General features: G+C 36.4%; 1 protein-coding gene across 15 annotated transcripts in view; it reads left to right on the top strand.

Moving 5' to 3' along the window:
- ESRRG (estrogen related receptor gamma) overlaps nt 1-27,430 on the top strand; it is a 400,770-nt gene that overhangs the window by 330,416 nt on the left and 42,924 nt on the right. For all 15 annotated transcript variants that reach the window (XM_054061956.1, XM_054061966.1, XM_054061959.1 and 12 more), the window contains 2 exons: nt 16,220-16,330; nt 20,786-20,947. In XM_054061956.1, coding sequence (XP_053917931.1) covers nt 16,220-16,330; nt 20,786-20,947 — 273 coding nt within the window. The remainder of the gene's footprint in view (nt 1-16,219; nt 16,331-20,785; nt 20,948-27,430) is intronic.

Below are 27,430 nucleotides of genomic sequence, written 5' to 3' on the forward strand. Positions count from 1 at the left end.
CATAATAATCAACTTGTTTGTTTGTTAATGTTATGAAGTATGTTCATGATCGACTGAAACTTTTATTTTCAATTTCCCTTTAAAGTTCCACACATAAAGCTTTTCTTTCTCATGCATATGCTGCCAAAGGAGGATTTTCTCTAGATAAATTATGCCCTCTCTTACTTATACAAGTTTTAAGAGCTTCTCTATCTGCCAGGTATAGCATCCAGCACTTGGAATCCCAGACCATTTAGTTTACTGTGACAGTTGCCAACTGTTTTGATGAGGATTGCATACCTTGGTACAGTGTATTCCATGGCATAAGAAATTTAAAGTGTGGAATTCTTTTCTTTATGCTTAGTACAAAGATTAAAGTACATTCCTCAGAGCAGAGGAAATAGGACAGGACAGGACAGGACAGGACAAATGAAAAAAAAAGCATATGGAAAGCTTTTTTTACTCCATCTTACATATTTGTGTAACTACGAGGAGAATTTTTCCATCTTTTAATTAGATCACTCTAAAAATCCAGAAGCCTGTTAAAAGGGTTCTTAACAGTATTTTAATGCTGTTTTGTGGAAATGGCTTTGAATAAAAAAGTGTACCACACCATTCTGAATGTAGGGAAGGTACCAATCAAAATCACAGAACTGTGGCTCTAAATGTGTTTGAAACTTCAGGAATTTTTTGATGTGGAACTTGAATAGTATTTAGTCTATATAAGTTGTACCTAGTGTGAAAAGGAACAGACAAAGATAAGTTTCTCAATTTGAATTTTTCAGTATGTTCTTAATTTTACTTTTTGCTCATAATCTTAATTTAGATGTTCAAGTATCACTAAAACTCTGCTGGGTTGGTGTATTTAGGGTATCTGGCCAAGTCTCCTATTCGTCTAGTGCTTGTACTGCAAGTTAACCTGTTTTCAAGAAATGTGCAAGTACCATCACTAAGAGAACAACAAACTCCCCACAAACTTGCGAACAGTAAAGTAGTTTACTTCCAGTTTTCATAGATAATTTGGAAAGATAGCAGAGCAATCGAAAAGGAAAGGCACAAGCTGGAGAGAATAATAAAGAGGTATCAATCCACTATACCACACCATCTCTGACACAATGTCACGACAAGTGGAACATAACTTAACTCTGTAAAATGGGGAAAAGGCAGTAAAAAAATAAATTGTGTTACAGTTTCTAAAACGTGCCTCAATTCAAGAAACAAATGCTCCTGGGCATTGCAAAGTTGTACGATGTTCGCATAAATCTTCCATGTCAACAAACAGGAACCATGTAAAACCTTAAGAAACAGTATCAGAAAATATCAGATTTGTTAAAACCATTGAGATCACTGATTAAGAAAATTCCGTATTCAATTTCAAAGGCCTTCCCTGAAGGATCCATCTTCAGTGCTGTCTGTTTTGATTTTCTCCAATAGACATTATGGCTGACTATTCCCAGAAAACATATGGAGGTTTCCTGTAACTGATGCACAATTTTGCTGCATATAAACATACTTACAGGTGTGTTCTCCAATGGTCAGTTGTCTTCTTTTCTGCAGATTTAACTAAGTTAAGGCTTAGAGGAAAAATGTTTGAATTGGCTTCCTTTGAAACTACAGGCAAGATCTTGTTCCTGTTATGTCATCATAGTAATGCAATAAGCAGAATAAGCAGTGCTGTCTTGCTCAGAACTTTCTGCATGTTTTTATACCATTCTTCTGACTATATCTAGTCAATTATTGAAATTATTAGGAAAGAAAACCCTTGAGCATCTAAAAATGGATCCAAATTTGACCTTGGAATGAAAATACCTTCTTGAATAAACAGAATGTCTTACAGAGAAAGGTTCTGATCCAAAGAGAAAATTGTAAGGTCAAAGAGAGGGAGAAGAGGAAGAAACAGGCTTGTTTTGCCTAAAGGACAGTCTTAGGTGTAATTTTGGATTTTATGGGACTAAACTGGAGGTGCAGGGGTGGGCAAAATGTAGCCATCAAAAACTGAATGACATTGAGACTTTATTTGCCAACCACTCTCAAGACCTTTATTTTGTATTCAGTTTCCTGTTTGGATGGCAAGGTAAAAGGATGAGTAAGGAATTTAGATGCTTAGTGTTTATTAATCATAAAGTAATGCAGTGTAATTTTTTCAAGTTACACTGTGATGTGCAAAGCACACAGAGTCTTTGGTGATTGTTCTTTCAAGAGTTCAGTTATTATTGATTTTCATGATGATCTAGGATGGCAAGTCTCTTCTCATCGTCATATGATGACATCATGTGATGACGAGAAGAGATTCGGATGTTGCAGTGGATTTTACAAACACAATTTTGGATTGACTTGTATGTACGCTTCGTGGTTAAGTTGCTTGAAAACTGTCCTTGTGAGAAGATTATGCACATCTGTTTGTTTTGTGGTTGTTGGTTATGACTATCCTAAAATGTTCCTCTAGGTTTCTGGTTGTGGGTTTAACTAGGTTATTTTGTATGTAACCTGTCATCTTTTTACCCAGTAAATTCTGCTGTCATTTTAGCCTTGATGTCTTTTAAACTGGATGTCACAGTCCAAGGGAATGAAATCCAGGTAGAAAAGCATAGTTATATGGTTAAAAGAAAGAATGAATCCAGTGGATATGTATTAATGAAGGGAAGAGAACTTTGGGAACAAAACAGGAGAAAAAGAAGAAAAATTTGAAAGAAACGCAGTATTTGGAAGATAACCAAAGTCAGTGAAAGTGAATTGTTTGCTCTTCTTGCCTTTAGAAGTAACTGGAGAAATATACAGCCTTCAGTAGAATTATGCTAGATTTGCAGTGTGTCAAGTGAGAAGTCTTTGGTCTCCTGTCTGGTAAATATTCTTTTTATGGCCCCTAGAAAAATAAAATATGTGTGCATTTAGCATTGCACACTATGAATATTCCCGTTGAGATCTGCATTCAGAAGAGTAAGCATGTGCCAATTGAAATAGACTGTATTTGTCAGGAATTACTGACTTAAAATGATTTATTTTTTATTTTATTAATTTTTTTAATTCTACATCTGTTGAAGTTCAATATGAAAATAATTCTTGTGCATCAGAAATGTTATGCTTTATTTCCCCTTTTAAACAACGTTCGTGTAATTAAATCACTCAATTGCTTGTATTAACATACCCTTATACACTTTATACTTTTTTTAATGTAGCAGTTGCCATTACAGTTTAAACAAAAATATTCCTTCAGACAAACATCTTTTATATTCATTTTCAAAAGGGTGGAGGTTTTTTCTTGTGGAAAACAATAATTTTCATTACAACAATTGACCTTTATTCTCTTTCTTTTTGTTTTGTTCGTTTAGTCTGGCTAAAATTACATACATATTTATGTATTTTAATAAGAACAAAGCATTACTCTTGGATATTTTCCATAAATTTGTTCTCATAAGCAATTTGATAGACATGTACTATAACCATAATGCAGGAAGTTTGCAGTAAATGAGTCTGCCTGTTTTAGAAAACTAGAATTTATTAACCCATTTCCCAAAGGCCCAACATTACCTATGAGATTAGAAGAAAATTGTCACTGTTTTCTGTTTTAGAGCAGGGGCATTTTATAATCAGAGTATGTTGTCTAATTGTTTCAAAATTTATTGTGTTTTATTAAAATGAAATCAATTTACGTAATAGTATTAATTGTGTGTAACATTGTGGACAGTCAAGGAGGCTGGAAAACGCTGAGCATGTTATAATTGTTTTTCAGCTGGGATTTTCTGCATTAACTTGCATCCACTCCTAGTGCTAACTACAAAAGAATAGTCAATATGCAGGCTAACCATTATGCTTTTGTACAGAAAGCCTTTAGCAGTAGTATCAATAAAGTGGTACCAGTAATAAACTTTCCACTAATTGCTCAAGTATTATCTTGAGATGACCTGCCGAGGCCACAAACAGGGTAACCTGCATGGTAGGCACTATTGTCAGGTTATGAGGCTGGCAGGATATGTGAGGTAATGTATGAATCGGTTACGCTCTGGGCATGAATGAAATGTTAAATATGTTTGGGAAAATACTTAAAATTCAAAATGAAGAGTTACTTAGCTTTTGTTTCATTTATGTCCACAGAACTTTAATTTGTTAACTCCTTGTGTTTCATTTACTTTTCCACTGCCTTACCAAGATGAAACACAGAATATATACACTCCTACAGTTGTAGAAACTGTAAAAAATTAATCTGGTGTTCTTTTCAGGCTTCATCTGGTAAAGGCAGATATGATCTCAGGATTTTTATAAATACCTATATACAGGAGTATTTCAGTACTTTTTATGAGAAGGGGGAAAAAGTGATCATTAGAAGATTAAAAAAAAAACCTGCATTTTTTAATCCTTTGGTGTTTTACCAAATCTGATACTTTCATATTCTACATAGATCTATCCATATAATTCAATTGAAGGACTGTAGCCTTCTCTTATAAAATTAAATAGTTTAAAAATTTTATGCATTATTTTGCTCCTTACTTAACCATGACATTAGAATTTGATAATTAATTTTGAATTTTTTTCAGCTCATATTCACTTTCCAACTCTCGTGTATGCACAAGTCTTTGATACTAGTATTCGTGAAATAACAGGGGAAACTTACATAAAGACAAAGGGAAAGTGCATTTCCTAAAGCATTTGTGTCAGTAATTTAAAGTAAATATACAGATATGTATTTAAAAATGTAAAAGCTTTAACTGAGGTGACAACATCCCTTCAGCCTTATCTTCCACTGTTTTCTGTAGTACTCTGGAAAATGTTGGGACAAATGTTTATACACTGACACTTTGTATAACATACGAATACTTATTTCTTGAGACCAGTTCTGTGGATGGGATTGTGAGTCTCAGTAAAAGCCACTTATAAAATCCCTTCCTGCAAGGCTTTTTTAGTGGATCACTCATGAGTTCATGAGTTCAAAATAAGGTGATTTTTAATCAAACACAGACTGGGGATTTAATCTTAAAATAGTTGTGTTTCATGTACTGTTTTAATCTGTGACTTTGAAATCTTTTTAAATATGTAAGAATATATGTGCAGACACAAATAACTTTGCACAATAAGGAGCTATGATAAAGCACCATTATCTTAGAAATACACTACTAAAACACTCTCATTTACCTCTGCTTTCAGAAACTTTGCAGACAGATTTTTAATTCTGAACTAAAAATTAGTTTGCTCTATTTAGCCTCTAAGCAAACAATTGAAATTAAATTAAGAACACATTGATTACATTCCTTAATACCAAGGGACCGTGGGGACAAAAGAAAGTTTCAGATTAATTGTAGTACATTGTAGATGAGAATATTCTATATCAATGCTCTTGCATGACTTTTGGAAGCTATTACTGTCATGACCAGAAATTACAGAGCACTCTTTCTAAAAGATTTGTCTAAGTAATGTATTTTTCTGTGGGTTGCTGAATACAATTTTGTGAGTAAATTATCAGAGTATTTTTACACAATATACCTTTATACTCATCACTACACTACTACCATAGATACACTACTACCCAACTTTTTTTAAGAGACAAATACTTTCTTCCCGAGTGTTTTTTTTTTAATCAGTGTTCATTAAGCCGCACACAATGGAATGTTTTTACCTGCCATCTCCAGAAACTAGAATATACATAGAGAATATATCTCCCTTCTTTGTATCCACCTTTCGACGCAATGCTTTAAACTACATGATAAGATTAACAGAAAGCAATTTTACCACACTGACAACATTCTTTTCTTTATTTTACTATGCTATGTCTTGATTTGATGCCTATAGAGCCACTTAATTTTGATGTCTTAGTTTTGTTGTTGAACAGTCATCATTTTAACCTATGCAAGTTTTGAAATGAAAAAAAAATCATACTTCTGAGATTTTTCAGAGGGAGCAACACTACTTAGGAAGATACTGCGATGTTGTATGTCAGTACCTTCCAGTTTGAACATATTAATCTAGATCACTGGTTATTTCCTACCTAAGTGTCAGATAAAGATTCCCTTTTTTCAAAGTAAGAAACTATCAAAGAAGGAAAAAGGGAGTAGAAACCAGGAATTGCTGTCCGAGGATGGGGTACACTTGTCCCCAAGAGGCAAAAGGATAATTACTAAGAAGCTAGCATGGCTCATTAGTAGAAATTTAGACTAGGTATAAGGGGGAAGGGGGACAAAACCAGGCTTGATAGAAAAAATCCTGAGAATGGCACTCCGGTGTCTAGGGAGTGGGGTTCTGGCAAGGATCTTTGGTCTGCCACCTTGGAGGAGTAGGGTATTGGCAGCACAGGTATAAAGATTACTGATGGGTTATAAAATTCATTGATTAGTCACTTAGGAACTGAGACTATTCCCCTTAGGAGTGTAGTGGGATCAACAGCCCAACTGAAGTGCATCTACCCCAATGCACGCAGCATGGGCAATAAACGAGGAACTAGAAGTAATTGTAAGGCGAGACTGCAATATAATTGCCATTACGGAAGCATGGTGGGATGACTCGTATACTGGAGTGCTACTATGGCTGGCTATAAAGTTTTGAGGCAGGATAGGTGAGGAAGGAGAGGCGGTGAGGTAGCCCTCTATGTTAGAGAGTGTTTTGATACCCTAGAGCTTAATGATGGTAATGATAGAGTTGAGTGCTTATGGGTAAAAATCAGTGGAGCACCTAACAAGGCAGATATCATGGTGGAAGTCTGCTATAGACCACAGAGCCAGGAAGTAGAGGCTGGTGAGTTATTCTACAAGCAACTGGGAGGATTCTCACAATTGCTAGTCTTTGTCTTTGTCGGAGACTTCAACTTGCCAAATGTCTGCTGGAAGAATAGTACATAGAGAGGAAACAGTCTAGGAGGTTCCTGGAATGTGTGGAAGACAACTTCCTGACAAAACTGGTGAGTGAGCCAACTAGGGATGGTGCCCTGCTGGATGTGTTGTTTGTGAACAGAGAAGGCCCTGTGGGAGGTGTGATGGCTGGAGGACGCCTGGGGCAAAGCGATCACAAGATGACATAATTTTCAGTTCTAGGAGAAGTAAGGAAGGGGGTCAGCAGAACTGCCACCTTGGAATTCCAGAGGACAGACTTTGGACTGTTCAGAAGGCTGGTTGATAAAATTCCATAGGAGACAGTCCTTAAGGGCAAAGGAGCTCAAGAGGGCTGGATGCTCTTGAAGAAGGAAATCCTGGCAGTGCAAGAGCAGGCCATCCCTGTGTGCCAAAAAATGAGCAGACGCAGGAAGAAAACCACCATGAGTAAGCAGAAAGAAAACCACCTTGAGTAAGCAGAAAGAGCTGGGTGAATCTCAGAAAAAAGAGGAAAGTGTATGAGCTTTGGAAGAAGGGGCAGGCATCTCAGGAGGACTACAGGTATGAAGTAAGATCATGCAGAGAGAAAATCATAAGGGCCAAAGCCCGACTAGAACTTAGATTGTCGAATTCTGTGAAAGATAATATAAAAATGTTTCTACAAATATATCAACTGCAAAAGAAGGGCCAAGGAGAATCTCCATCCTTTACAGGACACAGTGGGCGACATGAGTGACAAAGGATGAGGATAAGGCTGGGGTACTTAATGCCTTCTTTGCCTCAGTCTTTAATAGTAAGGTAAGATGTTCTTTGGGTACTCAGCCTCCTGAGCCAGAAGACAAGATAAGGAGAGCAGAATGAAGCTCCCATGATCCATGAGGAAATGGTTGAAGACCTGCTTGGCCAATTAGATATTCACAAGTCTGTGGGGCCAGATGGGCTCCATGCGAAGGTATTAAGAGAACTGGCAGAAGTGCTTGCCAAACCCCTTTCCATCATCTATCAGTAGTTCTTGCTGACTGGGGAAGTTCCACTTGACTGGAGGCTGGCAGAGGTTGCACCCATTTACCAGAAGGGCCTGAGGGAGGATACAGAAAACTACAGACCTGTCAATCTGACCTTGATGCCAGGGAAGATGATGGAGCAGGTGATCTTGAGTGCTGTCACAGAGCACATGCAAGACAACTGGGTGATCAGGCCCAGTCAGCATGGGTTTATGAAAGGCAGGTCCTGCTGAACTGACCTGATCGTCTTCTATGACAAAGTAGACAGCTTAATGGATGAGGAGAAGGCTGTGGGTGTGGTGTACTTGGCAGTGAAGCCTTTGGTACAGTTTCTCACAGCTTTTCTGTCTGAGAAACTGCTGCCACTGGCCTGGACCGATGCATCCTCTCTGTGGTGGAAAACTGGTTGGATGGCTGGACCCAAAGAGTTGTGGTAAATGGAGTTAAATCCAGCTGGAGGCCGCTCACAAGCAGTGTCCCCAGGGTTCAGTCCTGGTTTCAGCCCTGTTCAATGTCTTTATCAATGACCTGGACAAAGGCATTGAATGTACCCTTAGTAAGTTAACGGATGACCCTAAGCTGGAAGGAAGTGTTGATCTGCTGGAGGGTAGGGAGGCTCTGCAAAGGGATCTGATGAACAGGCTGGATCGATGGGCTGAGACCAATGGGATGAGGTTTAACAAGGTCAAGTGCCGAGTCCTGCACTTGGGACGCAACAACCCCATGCAGCGCTGCAGGCTTGAGGAAGAGTGGCTCAAGAGCTGGTGGGCAGAGGAGGACCTGGGGATGTTGGTTGACAGCCAAATGAACCTTCCAACCTAGGGATTCTATGATTGTATGATTTTTCAGATTCTTCACAGTCATAAAATGTGGCCATCTGTACTATGAATTCATGTAAGCCATGAGTCAACTTTTGTAGTATGTAGAATTTTAAGAAACAGAAAGTTGCAGTACATGGACAGGAAGAGCAATGTACAGAAAAGCCAAAGACACCTGAAACTAGCAATGTAAGAGCTCATATCATAAATTTAGATTTATCCTGTAACTGTATTGCAAGAGTGCTCTGAGACCCCAAATGACCCTCTGAGACCGTGTTGTGTAACACCTAACTAACCTTGAAAATAATTTGCAAGCAAAATAACAATACAAATGACAAAATGATCATATTTTGGCTGCAAAAGTAAAGCAAAAATATATATCATATTTTCCAAGCGCATATTTTCATATAAAGTTAATGCTTAGTTTTAAAAGTACCCCACTTCTTTAACATCAGGCTGGCATGCACTCACTATTTCAGGTATTCTAGTTTCCAGGAACGTCTTCTGTATAGTTAAAATTGATAAGCTATAATTAAAATATAAATCATAATAAAACGTAATGGTCCTAAAAATATGTTAACCCCAACCAGAGGCTGAGACATGGTATAAGCTTCTTGAGCTGTTTTCCCATTGTGCCACCTGGTCTAGATTTTGCGGTGCCATATAGTAGCCTGCAGAAGAAGGAGGGAATAAGTTCAGTATTCTGCCATACCTTTTGGGGAAGCTTGAAGGATGAAGTGGGAAATTGATGATGCTCCACAAATCATTATGTTACTCTTTAAAAGAATAAAAAAAGCAGGGAACAGTTGCATGGTGCTTCACCAACAAAAGTTTAGCTCACAATAACTCAATAATTATAAGAAAGATTGCAGAGATGGTATTGTTATGGCTGTGCTGAGAGACAAGACAACATCAAAATGATGTTTCTGTTAATAAGCCTTCGGGAAGTTGAAAATTGTGTGAAAACATGTTTTTTTCCATTAAGGCAAATTTAGACTTTAACTGGCAATATAAAGCCACCTTAACTGAAAAGTTAGGTCTTTCTTACTTTGCCAGATGAGCGCAATTTAGAAGCTAAATTATGCTTGTCTCACTTCTGTAGTATTTGGTTCAGCACAGACTGGCTACCTCTTGAAGAAGATGAGAAAGATTTTGTCCCAGCAGGAAAAAATAGCCCCCCCCCACCCCCCCCCCCCCCAAAAAAAAAAGAGGGTAATAAAACAGAAAAGAAAAAAAACCAAACAAACTTAGGGAGTATGTTTGTTAGGGTAAAGAACTTTTAACATTTCAGTGAATTGTATGTCTGTTTTAAAGCTCTAGTATGATCAGAGCAATCCTTCAGTTTTCTCTGGTTCTGTTCCAACAAAATGAAATCACTTTCTCTAGATAAAAATCCTAATTCTAAGCAAGCTATTTCTTGGTCCCAGTAGAACAGATATGATTATATATAACTCTTTCAACTCACGCTATTAAGAACTTTCCTGTGACTTCTGGATCTCAGATTAATTCCAGAATCCCACATTATCCAAGTCACTAACTGAAATATTGTGAAACTGCACATTATTGTATCTGAAAAGGGTTCTGAGATCTTGATTCATGCTACTGGTACTTCACAGTCTGATTATTATAATGCATTTCATTTCGATCTTCCCATCTCTCTTGAGAGTTGCCAGCAAATGGTCCAGAACTTCAGTTAGACTTCTTTCCTATTAGAGTTGTCACTAGCATAGCTCTTGAATTCTTTATAAGCTTAGATGATGTGATCTAGACTAAAGGCCCACTTTTGACCTTCAGGCATTGATATGGCTTTGCTCAAACTTACTTTTTGACCTTTCTGTTTCCTGGTGTTCAATGCCCTCTCTTTCGATCATCAGCCAACCTGACTTTCCCAGTCTGCGCTTGTCACCTTAAAGTAATGGTTACAAGTGTATTGATGCAGTAATGACTTTACAGCCCAGCAAGCTGCACTTCATTAAATTGGTTGTAATTTGAACTCTGAAACAAGATAGCATCTTGTGTAACTATATTTAAATAAATTAAGGCAAGAACTGTGGTATTTAGTTAGTGATAGATTGCCTTTATTTATTCATATGCCTTGTCCCAGGACATCATATACATAATTAAAAAAATAAGGCATGTGCTATTATATAGTGTGGTTATGATATATAAGCACATTGACATGAAATTTAATGGTGCAATTAGCAACAGTATTTTCTGTGTTATTCATAAAAGCTTTTGCAGTATTTTATGCTGCTTGCTAGTTATTAGTATATTAGTAATCTAGGTAATGCAGAGAGAAGTACTATGTGATGGTAACTGTTTCATTTCAGAAACATCAGTGCTTTATATATTCGTGGTCATAGTACTGCATCACTTTTTCCTTTGCAGTTTACAAATATGGACATTTTACTGCAACATAGGCTCTTCCTCACTTCAGAAAAAAAGTTCTGTAGCTTGTATTAGTGGCCTAATTTTCAGTCTTTTCAAAATCAGCATTAGTCTAGCATAATTCTTAAATAGTTCTGATACTGTAACACTCAAACAGATCAAATTTAGGCACTAGGAACTGACTGCATAGAGTGTATCTCTTTCAGAAAAGAAACATCTTTTAGTAAGTTCTTATGTAAAGTGTAAAAGGTATTCTTTTGTATTATTTGAGAGGTAATAATGGGTATTACATGTTTAATGCAACAGAGTAGCTGTCTTGTTTTTCTTCTTTTTTTTCCCTTTCTTTCTGCACATTCACCTCTTCTTGAACAGAAATAAAAGGTTCAAGGCTTGTCAGCATCAGTTTATAGATAGCTGTTTAAAAATAATGAGATATTGGGTATTGTAAAGCTCAGGGCTGTCTTGCCAGACTCATTTATTTTCATTCACCTTTTGTCAGAATTGCAGACAGAAGACATTCAATTAAAACTTGTCACCTGTTGCATGTGACCTAATTTGTATTTGTGAGTGTCATAGATTAGGATGCTTAGCTTCATATGGAACTGTTAAAAATGTAAAGCAACAGTAGTCTGCTTAAACATTTTATGCCATATTTTCTTGATCTGAACGTCTTTGTTTATGGAGCATTCTTCAATGGAAATCACTTGCACTAAGAAATAATGGAATTTATTTACACAAAGTCTCATTTGCATAGGAAAAATAAGTGGATTTTATGCATATTCTTTTACATTTTAATACATAAATGGCAGTGCACAAAAATTTAGCACATAGATGATTAGTTCATGCAAAGTTAATGTTCCTTTCAAGAGAGGTTGAGTACTGAGCTGTGCAAGTAACACGTTTATCAGTTCTTTTGTCAAACTGGGGAAAAAAAAACCTCTGGGTTTTAACCAAAGAGAAATTATTTTCAGTTCCTTTGCCAAAATCCAGCCTTCTCATCCCCTCCTCCCAGGAAAAAAATGGGGTTTCCAAAACGTTACTTGCATTTGGTTGCCCAAAAACATTTTTAATTATTAAACATGAGCAAAATCTAAAGTGAAACATTGTTTTGAAACACTCGTTTTACAAAAGCAGTGTTTTTTTCTTTTAGTTTTTCAACCTGGAGAAATTGACTACATATTTTAATTGGCCCAATACTACTTTTCTTTTAATAATGAACTGTTGCAAATCTTTGTCAGAGAAGCAGATAAATTAAGCAACTTATTCATAGTCACAGAGTAAATTGGATATTAAAGTAATAAACACTGTTTTGTCTTTCACTTTATTATATGGGCAGTTTCCTGAGCTAAATTGTTTTATAGGCACCTCTTGAGGACAGCCAATTTTATTGTATGTTAAAAAATACTTTTTGGTACTGACTGAATGTAAAGAAGGAGGGTAATTTTTAGACTTCATATACTACAATAAACAGTGTATTTAATAGTGCACATAGCTATCAGAGGACAAAATATTAAAGCGTTCCCCTGCTAATTGTTAATTCAGCTGTAGATCAGGAAATCTTCAGTATGAGTCATAGCTTTTATCTTCTTTGATGACTTAAGACTGTTTTCAAAACATTACCTGCCTAATGGACACCTATTTTACACATCTAGTGGAGTTTTTACCTGCACATGGTATTATCCAAAAATTTTGTAAGTTGATTTCAGAAGTTCTCTGACACCCTTATAATTCAACATGTAAGACAAATATGGATATCTAGAGAAAAGATATCCTTTTTCTTCATGCTGCGTTATGTCCTGCGTGTTTCAGCTGTATTTAGAGAGGTCTTTTGTAGTTTAAAGTGGAAGTATTTTTCCCACTACAAATCTTTCAGACTGTAGGATTAATGTGCTGGCCTCACACTTCTCTACTGCCAAACTACTGAGATCCCCGAATTTAGATCTGAAGGGTAACTAGATGACCGTGCATTCTTATATCCAAATACATGAACTTGTTCATGGTGGAAAAAATCAACTTGTTTTCCAGTTCTATGTGAATAAAAGCAAACCCCAGCGTTTAAAATATTCACCCAAGCTTACCCAGCAATCTTGCAAATAAGCACAGTATGTTCAAGTGCACGGGAACACTCTATCAAAAGTGTGGACTAAAAGGAGGACTACATCAGTACCTGCCATTAAAATTCTTTTTTCTGTTTCCAGTTTTACTATATATCTCCTTTTTTTTGCCTGATGTTCCTCTAAAGCTCAGCAAGGTGCTGTTATGTGGGTATCCATTCTTACTGATCTTGCTGTAAAATATAAGGCAATGCTGGGAATCTTAAAGACGTGTAGAAAATGGATCGTTACTGAGTCACATATCTCAAAAAATGAGGTCTACTATTATATGTATTACTAAATGTGTTATATTTAGTACATATCGAATAAAGATCTTTGTTGACAAAGTTGTTTTGCCTTTTCTCTGTATTATTCTGATAAAGAAGACATCAACTGTCATTGTCTTGAGAGCAGATAAATTTAGGTAACAAAATATGCAATACTGTTAGTCCCCAGTTATTTAGAATTATAATGTTTTTCTTTTTGAAAAAAGAAAGTAGCTATATTTACAGGTATAGCTGTGTATAATAGGTGAGTGCATGCATCTATGTATAATTTTGGTATTGTGACATTTGTCTGTATTTCCGTCCATTGAGTATGTGAATGGCTTGAGTGCGTATCTCAGCAAATGCAAAGGAGGTAAAAAAATTCTTCATCTTGGTAGATTTATATTATTTTAATTTAAGCTTCAGTTCCATTACTTTTTGATTAAACATACTTCTGTCTGATACTATCCATCTTTTATCACTATGAAATCTGCTCCCAAGCAGAAAGAAGGATGGTATCTGAATTATGCAGAAATCATTTTCTATATATTTTTCTTAAGATGCTGGGCTGTCTTTCTCATAATCCCACCAATATCACATGTGACTTGTTCTAATCCTCTGCCTGTTTCTGAATATTCAACTGTTGAACTTTGGTCATTTGCTATTTGTTTTTATGGCAGTGTATTATTCTAGATGCTGTTTGCTTCAGGTGTAGCTCAAACTCCTGATTCAAGGGTGAAGAACACTGAATTATCATTAGGTCTGAAAAGATTTGGACTATCAGTTTTTAAAGCAATCTTGTAGTTCATGGATTTCTAAGCATACCTTTAAAAACAAACAGAAAATAAGCATGTTTTAGTTGATTAAATCACCGTTAATTTTATCAAATAACTTAGACCACAAACCAGTCACAAGTTTTATAGTGATATAGGTAAATAGCATAAATAATTTTTCATTCAGAATTATCCACTGACCTGTTTGGGTACATGGATGATTGTTTTTATTATTCATATAGTGTGAGTCACAAAAATATAATTGGTAACATACATAAAGAAATGTACTCCTTGAGTTTGAGGGAGTGAAATATGTGGTTTTCTGCAGTAAGCTGAATGATATTGGACTCTTAAATAGTGAAATATTTAAATATTATAATTATTAGTGAAATATCATTACTCACTTTCCTGGTGAGCAAAAACTATTGAGAACTACTGTATACAATTCACTGCATTACAGTTACAAACATTGATTGTGTCCTTAAGGCAAGTATTTCTGGTGTTACTAACCTTTATAGATACCAGCAGTCATTTGGGACAATAAGAACCCCATGCACACAAAGCCTTCCCTGCTGTTAAAGGAACACAGAACTGGATCTGTAAACTGCTGTCTTCCTTGGGTCAACTAGTGAGTGTTCTGGTGGGTTAGTTTCATGACAGCTTGGAGAGTAGGAGGTAGAACAGGTAAAGGAAAGAAAAAAAAAAGGCAAGAAATACAAAAGAAGAAACAAACAAACCAACAAGAGTTGGACTTGGGATTTCTGGCTAGTTGGCAAAATGGCTTTTCTTCACCAAAACCCAGTCAGTCTTTGGTTTTTGAGGATGAAAGAGGACTGACTGATATTTCCTGGTAACTAGACTGTGCTAGCAGTGCTGGTTCATGGGCAACATGTAAAATCTGTGCTTATTCTTGCTATGCGTGTAGATTGTCACTTCTTTGATGGTGGCCTCTCTACTGTCCAGATGCAAGTTCTAGAGAGATTTCCTGCGAGGAGGAATTTGGGGAGAAGGGAGGCAGTAAAGTTGGGCACCGTAATGGCAATAGGAAAGATAAATAGAAGGAGGAGAGCTAAAATAGACAAGGAAAAGAAAAGTGAGAAACTAAGCTGCACTTTATTACGTTGCTCACAGGGATCATTGATACGTAATGCATCCTTGCATTCTTGTCCGGTTAAATCTATGTCATTAGGGACAAATTTTACACTTGGTATTACTTGTCCTGTTGCCCTGCATATGTGCTGAGTTTTTCAGCTTCAGCGTTACGTTACTACTTGCTTATACTGACATTCATCCTGGTTGTCTGGAAATCTGCCTGGGTGACTCAGAAGGAAATAAAACTACTTCATTGTTTTATAGTACCTACCATCATCTCCCCCCATCCCTCCTTCCTTTCATTTTGTCTATGAGAGCGGCTATAGCTTGTCTCAGGAAGGTAACCTCTTATATATCCATACAAACAGGTAGCTGAATGCTTTATTGAAGCAATGAGCCATGTGGAGGTGGAACACAAATGTTAATTCATCATTGGTGAAATCTTAAATGAACAGCCATACAATCTCTTTCAAACCCTTATGAACCATTTCAGGTCTTCAAGCCACATATATGTTCTTTTCTTGCTAAGACCTTGTGTCTTCTGGGCAGGTTTATCCATGTTAATGAAAAGCATTGTTTTTGACTATCTAAACTGTACACAGCACTCGTTTCTAAAGTTCTCATTCTCTCTGCCTCTCTACTCATAATGTTAGCCTTGTATATCCACGGTGTTTATTACAGCTTTGAACTTTTGCTTCTGGCAAAGATATCTTAAGATCAGACTCTTTCAAATGGAAGCTGGACTTGTTAACTGGTTTTGATAATATGTAAAAATGAACAAATGCTTTTAAATGAATAGGAAATTATGTTTTATGCTTGGTCTTACATGTGTGAAAATCTTAACAGCTTGCAAATATTTGTAGTGTTGCTTTCCCTTGCTTTCTAAAGTTGATCTTTTCCAATAAACATGCATTTTAAATAAATATTGGAAGGCAGGAGATAGGAGATTATTACCCGAAAGCCATCCTCATAATACATTTAATTACATGTTTGCTTATTTTTCCCAATGTAGGTGTCCGCCTAGACAGAGTACGTGGAGGTCGCCAGAAGTACAAGCGCAGAATAGATGCGGAGAATAGCCCATACCTGAACCCTCAGCTAGTTCAGCCAGCAAAAAAGCCATGTGAGTACACCAGATATACAGAATTTCTCTTTGAATACAAGGTATTGACTCCTAGTGCTGATTACTAAGCTCCTGACTGGGACAAGTGTTTGGTCAGAAGATATTACCGTGAATACTATATCCATTTAGCTGGTAACATTTTTTTTTTAATATGCTCATCTTTCTCAAGAGGACTTGAACAAAGAGTATTTTTACAGGGGAAGTGTATAAAAGCATGGTTTATGCAGTGCAAATTTTACAATTACAGGTTATCTTTATTTTCAGTGGTACATAAAATGGTTCATACTGTGATCATTAGTTCATTGAAGCTTCTAGTTTCAGATTTCACAAGAAAGTGATTTTTGTAGTTCTCACTAACTAAATGAGTTTGACTGCTCAACCTCCCAATGAAAATACGTTAAGAGCCTCATTAATTTATACCTATAGATTAATGCACTAGCTAGCATTAGATTAAAACAACAATATTTCACACTAATAACAAGCATAAATTGGTAGTTTAGGCTCTAGTACCCTCATGGATTTTTTTGCTTTGTTTTGTTATGTTTTAATAACGTCCTTGATTGTATCTCGCCAGGCTGAAATTAAAAGAGAGAGATGATCATCTCATTGCTAAAATACAAGTTCCATCCTCTTTGCGATTAACTAAAAATAGTTAGGGGTTTTGCTTTGCAGCTTATATAAACTCAAGCAGCGACTGTACTAATTCCATGAAGTAAATTTAATAGCATTATAGCTGTAGTGCAGGAGACTAGTGTATTACCCTGCAAAGGCACACATGCTGTATCAAGTATTGTAAACTCTTCCAAATTCAAAGTAGAATACACACATCTGGTTGCTGCTGCCAAGAAGGTTAATTTGCTCCCAAAATAGAGAAACAAGCCAGAAAAATAAGGAAGGGAGACTTCTCCTTGTCTCCCATTTGCCTCTGCCCCTTTTCTTCTGGCAACACGTGTTGGGTTTAGGGTCTTGAAAACACCTGGCTGTATGGAAAATGGGGTTTGTTTCCATTCATGTTCCCCAGTAGGGGACAGTGCTGTGTACAATACGTTTGAGCATATGGGGATCTGGAGAGCAAATAAACAGTCTTTGAACTGTAAGTGAAAGGGCATTTTAGCTGTGTCAAAGAAAAAACAGCCAGTTTTACATAAAATTAAGGCTTAAGTGAACATATGGCATAGTTTCCTTTTGCCTTTCCAAAAAACATTATGCTGATTATATTCCTTCAATTGTCCAATCTGGCATCTTCTACTCAGCCTCCATAAGCTGTCCTACTGTTCTGTAAATACAATCTAGGGCTACACTAAGCAGATTTTGCACATTATAATAAAAACTTTCTGATAATACAATAAAATTTAATAAACTCTAATGCTTAATTTCATTAGAGGTTTAGTTTTCCTGGATGCACAGATTGTCAGTTTTTCATTTACTTGATACTGTCACTGAGTAGAAATGCTGGTAGCCTAGCATACCGAAAAAAGCCAAAACCAAGCAGGAAAAAAAGCCCCAAAATATCCAACCCAAAAGCAAGCCCCTTAATATGAAGAGATTAACACAGTTGTACTGAAACACAAGAACCTCTGTGTAAACCCAAGATTACTGCAAAGTAGTGCATTATATTACCTTTAAGACGATAACTACGCCAATTTCTGTAAGCTCCATTTGTCTGAGATAAAGTGACCTCCTTGTAAATCATTACTTATTATCTAAGCACCTCTCTTCCTTTTCCTTAGTTTGTCTAATTACAAACATTTTTGTAACAAACATTTATAAAACTTAATTTTCAGGGGCTTTATTTCAGCCCCTGCCAGTTAAGCGTCAAGACTTCAAACAGTTGGATAGGTTTTGTGTGGAAGTAGCCTGGGAGATTTTCTGGACCCTGACTGATAGTTTGTGCATAAAAAAGGCTCAGGAATGAAAATTGGGTTCTATTGATTCTAATTAGGGAAACATTAAATAAGATTTACCTAGAAACAGTGCTCATGGCTATTCAATTTCCTCAGTGATGGAGCTTTCTGAATGCATTCAACATTTTCCTATCGTCTATACTAATGCGCACTCCAATATGTGTAGCTTTTTCCCCCTATAGGGAAAGAACAAGTGTTTGGAGGATATTTCCTACACCTACTTCTGACTTCTGGTCTTCATCATGTTTTCCAGCTTCAGCGTGGAATCTAATGATCTGCTTGTAGATCTTGTTGCAGAAGTAGAAAGTATTTGAGATTTTGCTGATTTTTGAGTCAAAATATACAATATTCCTGAATCGTGTTCAAAAAACCATTGGTGAGGAACCTAATTAAAAAATTAAAGAGGTTCTTTGGCTGTTTCCTCTGTTTGCAGGGCAAAACCCCAGAACTCAGAGGTATCAGTGTCTCTTAATTTGTTTATTGCTGGTTAAAACCCCACAACATTGAAGTTCTCCATTGCTTATGTTTTGATGTTAAACTAATTTGTTTATCCTACTTTTCAATACATGTAAAAATATTGGAATTTGGGAAGAAGAAATGCTCTCTTTTCTCACTTAAAGAGATTATGTTTTATGTGTGAAATCAAACAAGATATGAAAGACTGTTTAAAAAATAAAAAAGAATGTGTGCAAGGGCTGTTTGCCAATATAAGTTAAAACAACCATCTGTCATCTTCAAATAAGAATAGAATTTGTCATTAATCAGTTTGATAATCAGTAGAATATTGAGATCAAGAATTACTCACTTGGCATAGTTCCTATAGTTCATATAAAGCATGAATATACCTCCTTGTAATAAAACACACTTGATGTGATGGTTTCCAGTTGGCTCTTATTTTATGAAGGGCTAACATATATCACAACTTCTGACATGCAAATTTCGAATAAGACAAAAGTTGTAGAGGCAGTAGATCAGAATTGAGGAGTCTGTGTCACAAAAGAACAGTAAAGTATCAGAAATCTGAATTTCGTGGAAATCTGTCATGTAGGAAGGTGTTCTAGCATCCTGGGCAAGTCACATCATCATCGGCATCCATTGCAGCTCCCCCCAGGAGAGCAGTGTGGTCCATCCTGTGACTTACATGCAGAAGGGGAAAATTATACTAATTCTGGCAACTTTCTCTAAAGTCAGGAAATGCCTCATATCTTCTTCCAGTGGAATCCTGTTTATGTCAAGCCCCATAACGCTTTATCCTAACAAAGGGAACAGATTTCTGTAAATCCACTAAAATGTGTCATTTGGCTTTTAAATTCTGGTGAGGCGTTTGAGGTCACAAGATGTACCTAGCATGAAAGGTAAAATGTAAATATATTGGGAAGTATAGTTATGTATCCACTATTAGGAGGCCTAATGAATTAGTCCTTTTCCCATTTTTCAGCTCTGCCTTCTCAGAGTAACGAATCAAGATCCTATGTAGAGATATTTCCATTGTGCCTCCACATGGATGTAATACATATTTTATGTTTATCCTACTTACAGAATATAGAATAGCAACATTGTATTGTAAATCTTCCAGGCTCTTCTATTCTGTTTTTTTCTCGTCACTTTTCCTTATAACTTAAGTGGTTATTCCAATTAGATTTCACAAGTCATATGGATGAAAAAGTAAATATTAAACACGTGAATGAAAACGCTATATAGATAGAAATATCCAGTGTGTGAATATGATAAGGTATCATTCTTTGCACAAAACCAGTTTTCTGAGGTAGAGTCTGCATCTGTTGATACCTTTCTTACTTTACTCTCTTTATTCTCGTTGATTTTAATAGCTGTTACTGGCTGGAAATGAAAGGAGGTCATTAGTCTATTTTTGTACTTAAAGAAGTTAATTTTATACATGATTCTAAATTTGTGTGTTTCACTGAAAAGCAAATATGATACTGCACCCTGCTTTTCTCACAGCACAGACCTCAAGTACAACTTCATTCTTAACATTTCAACAGGCAAGATACCCATATCTGTAAGATATATGGGATAATGAGCACTGAAAAAGTCCAGAGATCATTTTTGTTGCAACAGTTTAACGGTGACACACATCTAAAATAAAGAATGGTAGTTGGAATCACTAACAGAAGTTACAGATTTCAGTGACTGACTAATTGCTTATGGTATTTACTCAAAAAATACGGGGACGGGGAGGGGGATTGCAGGTTATTAGACGAAGGCATAACTTCCTATTTTTATAGTCCAAAATACATTATAATGCACGAATATTTTTTTACAAGTTTATATTCCAATATTAGGAGATGATCATATGTTTCTATATTCCATTAAATTTACTGTCTTGAGAGCATACATGTCTAGCTTGATAAACATCGCTAATGGATCAGAATGTGCTGTGTTGTTTGTAGAAGTCAGTGAAGTTACAATAAGGTTTAATTAGGTCAGCATCTTAAGACAAATTGGTGTACACTTTGAAATACAAGCCATCTGTTTGAAAAGGCGTTTAATGCTACTGGTGATCTTGTACTGTTCTGAACCATTTTTACAGATAACAAGATTGTCTCCCATTTGCTGGTGGCTGAACCGGAGAAGATCTATGCTATGCCTGACCCCACTGTTCCAGACAGTGACATCAAAGCACTTACCACTCTTTGTGACCTGGCAGACAGAGAACTGGTGGTGATCATTGGATGGGCTAAGCATATTCCAGGTACATACAGTATTTATTGCAAATAGATGACATACAGAAATCATCTCATGGGTTATTCTCTTCTAGTAAATAATATTTGTTCTTTCGCTACAGTACATATAGTTTTCTTAAGCCTCCAGGTTATTCACATAGGACATGGGCTAGATGATAATATATCTTACTTGGAAATAGTTTTATTGTTGCTATGAATGTTGCTATGTTAATAAGTTTTACATCCTGCTCAATGATTTTTTCATTTATTTCTTTTATTAAGATTGCATTACTATCCAGAGCGTTAGCCCCCTATAAAAGTTAGTGTAAGTCCTCTCCTGTGTACTCATCTGATTCAGCAATAGTTGAATCTATCGGGTTCCTTTAATACATAAATGCAGCACTTATACTGACCACAGGAGAAGCAAAACTTCAGTTATATTTTGGCATGGCACAGAGGAATTGTTCTCCTCATTCAATGAACTAATGTAAGAACTGAATTGTACCAGCAGTTCGGTAGAAAGAACTGAATTGTACCAAAAGGTCTTTTCTTACAGCTTAGTTGTTCCTTGGCTTGCATGAAATAGACTGCAGTTTGCATCACATAAATATGTTGATATTATAAAAGCTGATTGACACTTTTGTTAACAAGAAAAGTGGGGTTCATCAAAACCAGGTTCCAAGAAGATTAGCAATTTCTTCAGCTAACATTTCAAGTATACTTTATTTTCCCCCAAAGCCGAGGTATTTGTGCTTGCTCTGTGAGCTAGCAGACAAGCTTACAGTCGCCAGGGTTCTCAGTCTTGTCACCTTTCGCAAACGGTAAAGTCACACAAAAAAGGTCATCCTTTTTCCTTGTTTCTTAAGGTATTTCCCTAGTCCAGCAGATGAGTGAGCATGTTGGTGTGTTTTCATCAGCTTGTTAGTTTTCTAATTTTGATACTGCAGCCTTACTGAGCTTAAGAACGGGTAACCTTTAATTCTTCTGGGTAATACATCATCCTCATTTGAGATGTGACTTAGAAATACCTTAAGAGTAGAATAAAATATCCACTCGTTTGTTTATCAAAGTTAAATATGTTTTATTTCTAGTATCAGAAGAAATCATCAAGAAATAGTCTACCTGGGTTTTTTTTCCCTAACCAGCACAAGGCCCCAGTTCTTCTGATACAGGCTTCTCGGTCATCTTTAATAAATAGAAACGTTAACAATGAATAATATGATAAAATAATTTGTACATTTATGGAGCATTTTTTTACTTCAGGTGAGAGACAACAAACTACAGACTCTAAACTAGTCAGTATGTGACACAGTTGTAAGTTCATCATTCTCTGTGCCACAAATGGTGTATAAACAAGCTTTTGTATCACAAGCAATGTTTTTCTGGTACAGTTAACTTATTTCTGTCTCCTTAAACTAGTTTGTCTTTATGCTTTGAATGCTACAGTAATTTCTTTAATCAAATTGATGGAAGTCCCTTTCCCAGCCCACACTGAAACCAATTTATTGGTCATGATACGCCAGCTATGTTGCTAACAGTCGTAACGAACTGTCAGGCAATATCGCAGTGAAGCTAATTTGAAGTCATTAGGTGTGCAGCGTTCAGGCAACAATTTGTTACAGTGGTTAGGAACACAGCTGACATTTCTGAATGGCTTTGTTCAGAGCAGTTCTAGATGAGCCCAAGCAAATTGTAAACTAATTTAAACATCACTCTGTGTTATACTAGCTACTTTGTCTTACACTCTTTGCTTATAAAGCACCCTCAATTAAGTCAAAATAAGTTAAATAGGTGAGTTTGAGTTTCATCTTTGGAAGATACCTACATCACTTAACTGAAACAGAGTAGCTCTCAGTCATGCTCCATAATAGTTGCAGGGCAACTTTTGTCAGTTTGATTTGCAAATACACTGCGTAGGTTTGATTTGGCTGAAGAAATGGGAAGAGCAGTGGGATAAGACTGAGCAGTCTTTTAAAATTATGGCTTTGGTTAGCATATAAAAGGTATTGGATGCTGTAAACTCTCCTTGAAAATTTCAAGTCTGTGATCTGAGCCAGTTGAGGTACATTTCTGCCATGAGGCACACTTTTATTACCAGGTAAGCTCAAAACTACACCTGCCATGTCAGAGTTACACTAGCTAAGTTTACTCGCCTGACTCTGCTTAGGAATGAGAAGGAAAAAAAACCAGAAAATAAAGACAGTCTTTTTATAGGCCTCCTGGTAACAGAGGGCAGTGATAAAATATGTGCTTGTTGTCAGGCATTTGATCACAAAAATCAAAACGCAAGAAGAGCTTGACATGCTAAAGAGCAAATGTGATGAGCTTTTGTAGCTTAGTTTTGAGTGATAGAGTACTGCTGTACTTGGACACTCTACACTCAGCTAATGTCTGGCACGAAGCAACTTGCAGAAGAGCTTGGATTGGTACTAGCCAACTGTTTACTAAGCTAACAAATGTTACTGTAGGCAGAAACATAACAGAATTGTAAAAAAGATGAGTTAGGAAAAGGGTGCAAATTGCATAAAAGTTCAATGTAGCTTAGCAGACTAAGTAAATCCTTGGTGTGAATCTCTTCAAATCGATTATTTATACCACAAGTGAATTTGTGCCTAGCACAGCAAAGCAGCAATCAGCACATCTTTCTTTCTTATAGTGATTTCTTAAGGTTCAGTATAATTAAAAGACCCTTATATATCAGGTGCGTAATAACTAATAAAGACCTCTGCTGTAAAGTATTGCAAATCAAAGCAGAATTTGCCTTTGTGAAAGAAACCAAAATAATGTTTTTGCAATTCTAACCGAAATTCTTTTAATGAGATTATCTGTAAAAAGGTAACAATGCAATATGCATTCTGCCCTGGCCAACCATTTCCCATTGCAGTTATAGACTAAAAAATATTTTAAAATTATACAAAGTTCAAATGCTTTCATAAAATCATTAGTATTTTTGTACTATTGGAAACATTTCAATAGTTGCTTTTATTGAACAAGAAGTCTATGCCATCTACAAAAGGGAATATTGAAAGAAAAATATATATGTGGAAAGCCTTTATCAGTAAATAGAATTAGTCTCCTTGCATTTATAAATCAAATAAATGGAAAGTGTGTTGTTATGAAACATGACCATGCCTTATCTGAAGAAGAGAAAGATCACAATGGCATTAGGAAATGCTTGACTTTAGTTAGAGGAGCGTAAGGGCACAAGAACAGATGATGGTGCCCTAATAGCCCTTTTTAAGAATGACAGGGCCCCGCCATTAGCATCCTTTTATATCCTTGGAAATTGCTCATGCCTCGCTTTTCTGGTTCCTATCTGCCTGACTCTTTTTTATTTCTCTTTCAATTTCATCCGCGCTCGGATAAGCGCATGCTAACACAATATGATTGAGCTGTAAAATGGAACGCTGTCGCCTCTAATCTCTTTTATGTAGATATGGAGGTACTTCCACACTCCACTTCATTCTCTCTCCATTGTTGGCCTTTTTAGAATGTGTTGCCGAGTAATGGAGGCTCAGTCAAATATTAGAGCTAGGTTTCACAGGGTGTGATAAGAAGATTATCAGCCCAGCAGTCAGATCTATTGTTGTTCTTTGTGTCAGATTAAAATATTCCGATGTACTGTAACTTCGTTAGTAAAATACTGAAGGTGCTTAGGGAGAGGCCAGTGCTGCGTCTCCTGCCTGAAGAGACAAACCGCCTATTAAATGACCTAAATAAATTGTAAATATATTTATGAAGCCTCTGTAAGACTTTATTTTCTCTGCAAGATTTTATTTTATTTTATTTTATTTTATTTTATTTTATTTTATTTTATTTTATTTTATTTTATTTGTATTTTAAATAAAAGAGCACTGCTTAATTCAATATTTACTGGTTGAGTTTCCTACACTTTGCATTGTGTTTTGGGGAGATTACATTTTATATTGGATGCATTCTATTAATTAAAGTTTTTTCCAGCATCAAGTGGAATTCTGCTTATACCTATTTGCAGTATCAGAGTCATTTAGGCACGACTTCTGTAATGTAACTATCTCATTGACATTCAGCAAAACTGTGCAATGTTCTTTCATATTAAGTGGAGACAGGAAACATTAAGCTCTTAAAAATGTGCATAACAGAAAGCTAAAGACAAAATGTTCTCTAAAAAATTTGCATGCATGAAAAAACATCAACCAGACCATAGAAATCAACTTTTTTTACTTAAAATGAAAAATTTGTTTGGAAACAGTGAATCAAACTAATACATCAAAAAAACCGTAGTTACATTATTTAGTAAAATAAGCCTGCTTGTCTTCAGTTGTGTCCCTGTTTTGCTAGCAGTAACTGTGTTCAAGGAGAGGAATAGTTAGATATTGATACTGCCACTGCTGCTAGTATTTAAAAAGGGGGGGGGCATGATTTTGATGGAGCAAATCCAAGGATTTTTTTGTATATTTCAGTGATAATGTTAATATTTCATGAAACATTATTTTTAAGGCAAACACTTCGTGGACGTCAGTATTTAAGCTTTCCTTTCCCACGCATCTCTCAGAGGTGCAGGTTGACATTCTAATGCTGAACAAGAACATGTTTTGCTGCGGAGTTGTCGTTTCTAATATGCCCTTTTTCTCATCATCTGTTTCAGAAATACCACCCCATGTAGGCAAGAGTACAGAGAAAATGTTGTTCATAATCAGTTTTGGAAAGCTGATGTTCAATAAAGCATGAGGGCATACCTATATGGTACATCCATGCTGATAATGAATTAGGTATATATGTACCTTTTCTCATGAACGTAGTTGGTTGTTCATGTATCTACATCTTAGTGTAGGACATACAGCGTGTGTTTAAATGAGAGGAAAAAAGTCTGAATGTTACTTCAGGGTAGTATTCATGTTGGTAGGACTTCGAAGACGGGCCGAAATCATGCGTTGGAACTACCTAGTGTATATAATCACATGTGTTGTAGCTATAGGCAGCATCCTGTTTATGCCCACATCTTTGTCTGTATTGTTATTAGGGCAGATAATACAGAATCACAGCTCTGCAAGGGAAAAAAATTTCTTCCTGTATGTCTGTACCATCGTAGTTGCTGCTCTAAAATTTGTTGTTTCTACTAAGGTTGAGGACTTCTGTTGTGCTGCTGGCTGAATTCAGGACTATTTCAGATCATGTGAGGACTCTTGCAGGTATCTTAGAGCCCCCCTATCACAGAGTGCCTGCCATTCCACAGGCAGGTGGACATATAAATGGTGTTTACTGCTCATGTAACATGAAATGGAGTATGAGCTGTTTCATGCCAAGAGGTTTGTAGTAATATTAACTTGAGCCTCCTGAGGAATCAGGACATTCTGCCCTTTATTGGTGTGCTATCTTGGACACTTTGCAAGTTCTCATTGCCTTCTGTTTATCAAAAGCTGTTATCTGCTCTTCTTTTAACTCCTGTTAATGTGCACTAATTACGGAAATGAGACATGATGTTTCTATGAAAGAAATCTTCTTGAACTCACAACTTGTATAGCATACCTTAGTTACCTCAGGCAGACCATTCCCTGGGTCTTCCAGCTAGAGATTCCAGCCAAAAAGTTTCTCCAAAACTACTGACTTCCTTGACATCCATTAGTAAATTGTACAATATGGAAAAGTGGCAACTGACTGTCAGTTTTATTTTTGAACATTAGCATGGATGGACCACCTGATACTGTCTGTCTTTAGATTACCGTGTTGCTTCAAACCTCTCTGAGCAGAATGGAACAGCAATATGCCTAAAATGCCAGCAGTTTGCCTATCCTATCATTTGAAGTGCTAGGAATGGGGGCATTTTTAATTTTTTTCATTCTTTCTTCTGAAAGTAATACCACAGAGAAGGTTTAAGTGACTTTGCAAGGCAGGGAGAAGGAGAAGGTGAGATTTCCAGGGTAATGCATGAATAAGCATGTCCGTAGTCTCTTAGCATTTTCAAAATGAAACAGAAATTGGAAGTGTGGTAAATGGCAGCTACAGAAAAGTCTGTTTGCTTATTTTAAAATCATTTAATTTATCCACCTGAGATATGATGGCAGACTGTTACTGACATCAGTTGCAAAATTGTAGGTGATTTCAGTACGAAAGGGTAGGCTTTGTGTGCACCTAGAGATGCGTATATTTTAGTGTGTCTGGTAACCAGAAAAGACTGCTTCAAGTTCTGAACTGAGAGAGAGAGCAATGGAGAGGTGAGGAGGTTCCTAGCACTACTAGACATAGATGTCCTGGGGTAAAAAGAGCACTTTCATTTCCAGGGTAGACAATTCTGGCGTTTTTCACTAGCATTAAATTAAATGAGGGGGGGAGAAAGGAGTATAATCCCAGGCATATGAACACTTCATCACCTGCAAATTATACATGAACATAAAATAAATGTGCAGGAAATCTCTTAAAAAAACATTTAGAACTCTTGCTACTTTTGACTTCAAAATCCTTATCTGTTTGTTGAAAAAGCATTTTTAAGACTAATCACTACCAAAAGCAAAACCAAACCAAGCCATGGAATT

The sequence above is a fragment of the Cuculus canorus genome, chromosome 3, assembly GCF_017976375.1.
Source record: "Cuculus canorus isolate bCucCan1 chromosome 3, bCucCan1.pri, whole genome shotgun sequence".
Classification (NCBI taxonomy): Eukaryota; Metazoa; Chordata; class Aves; order Cuculiformes; family Cuculidae; genus Cuculus; species Cuculus canorus.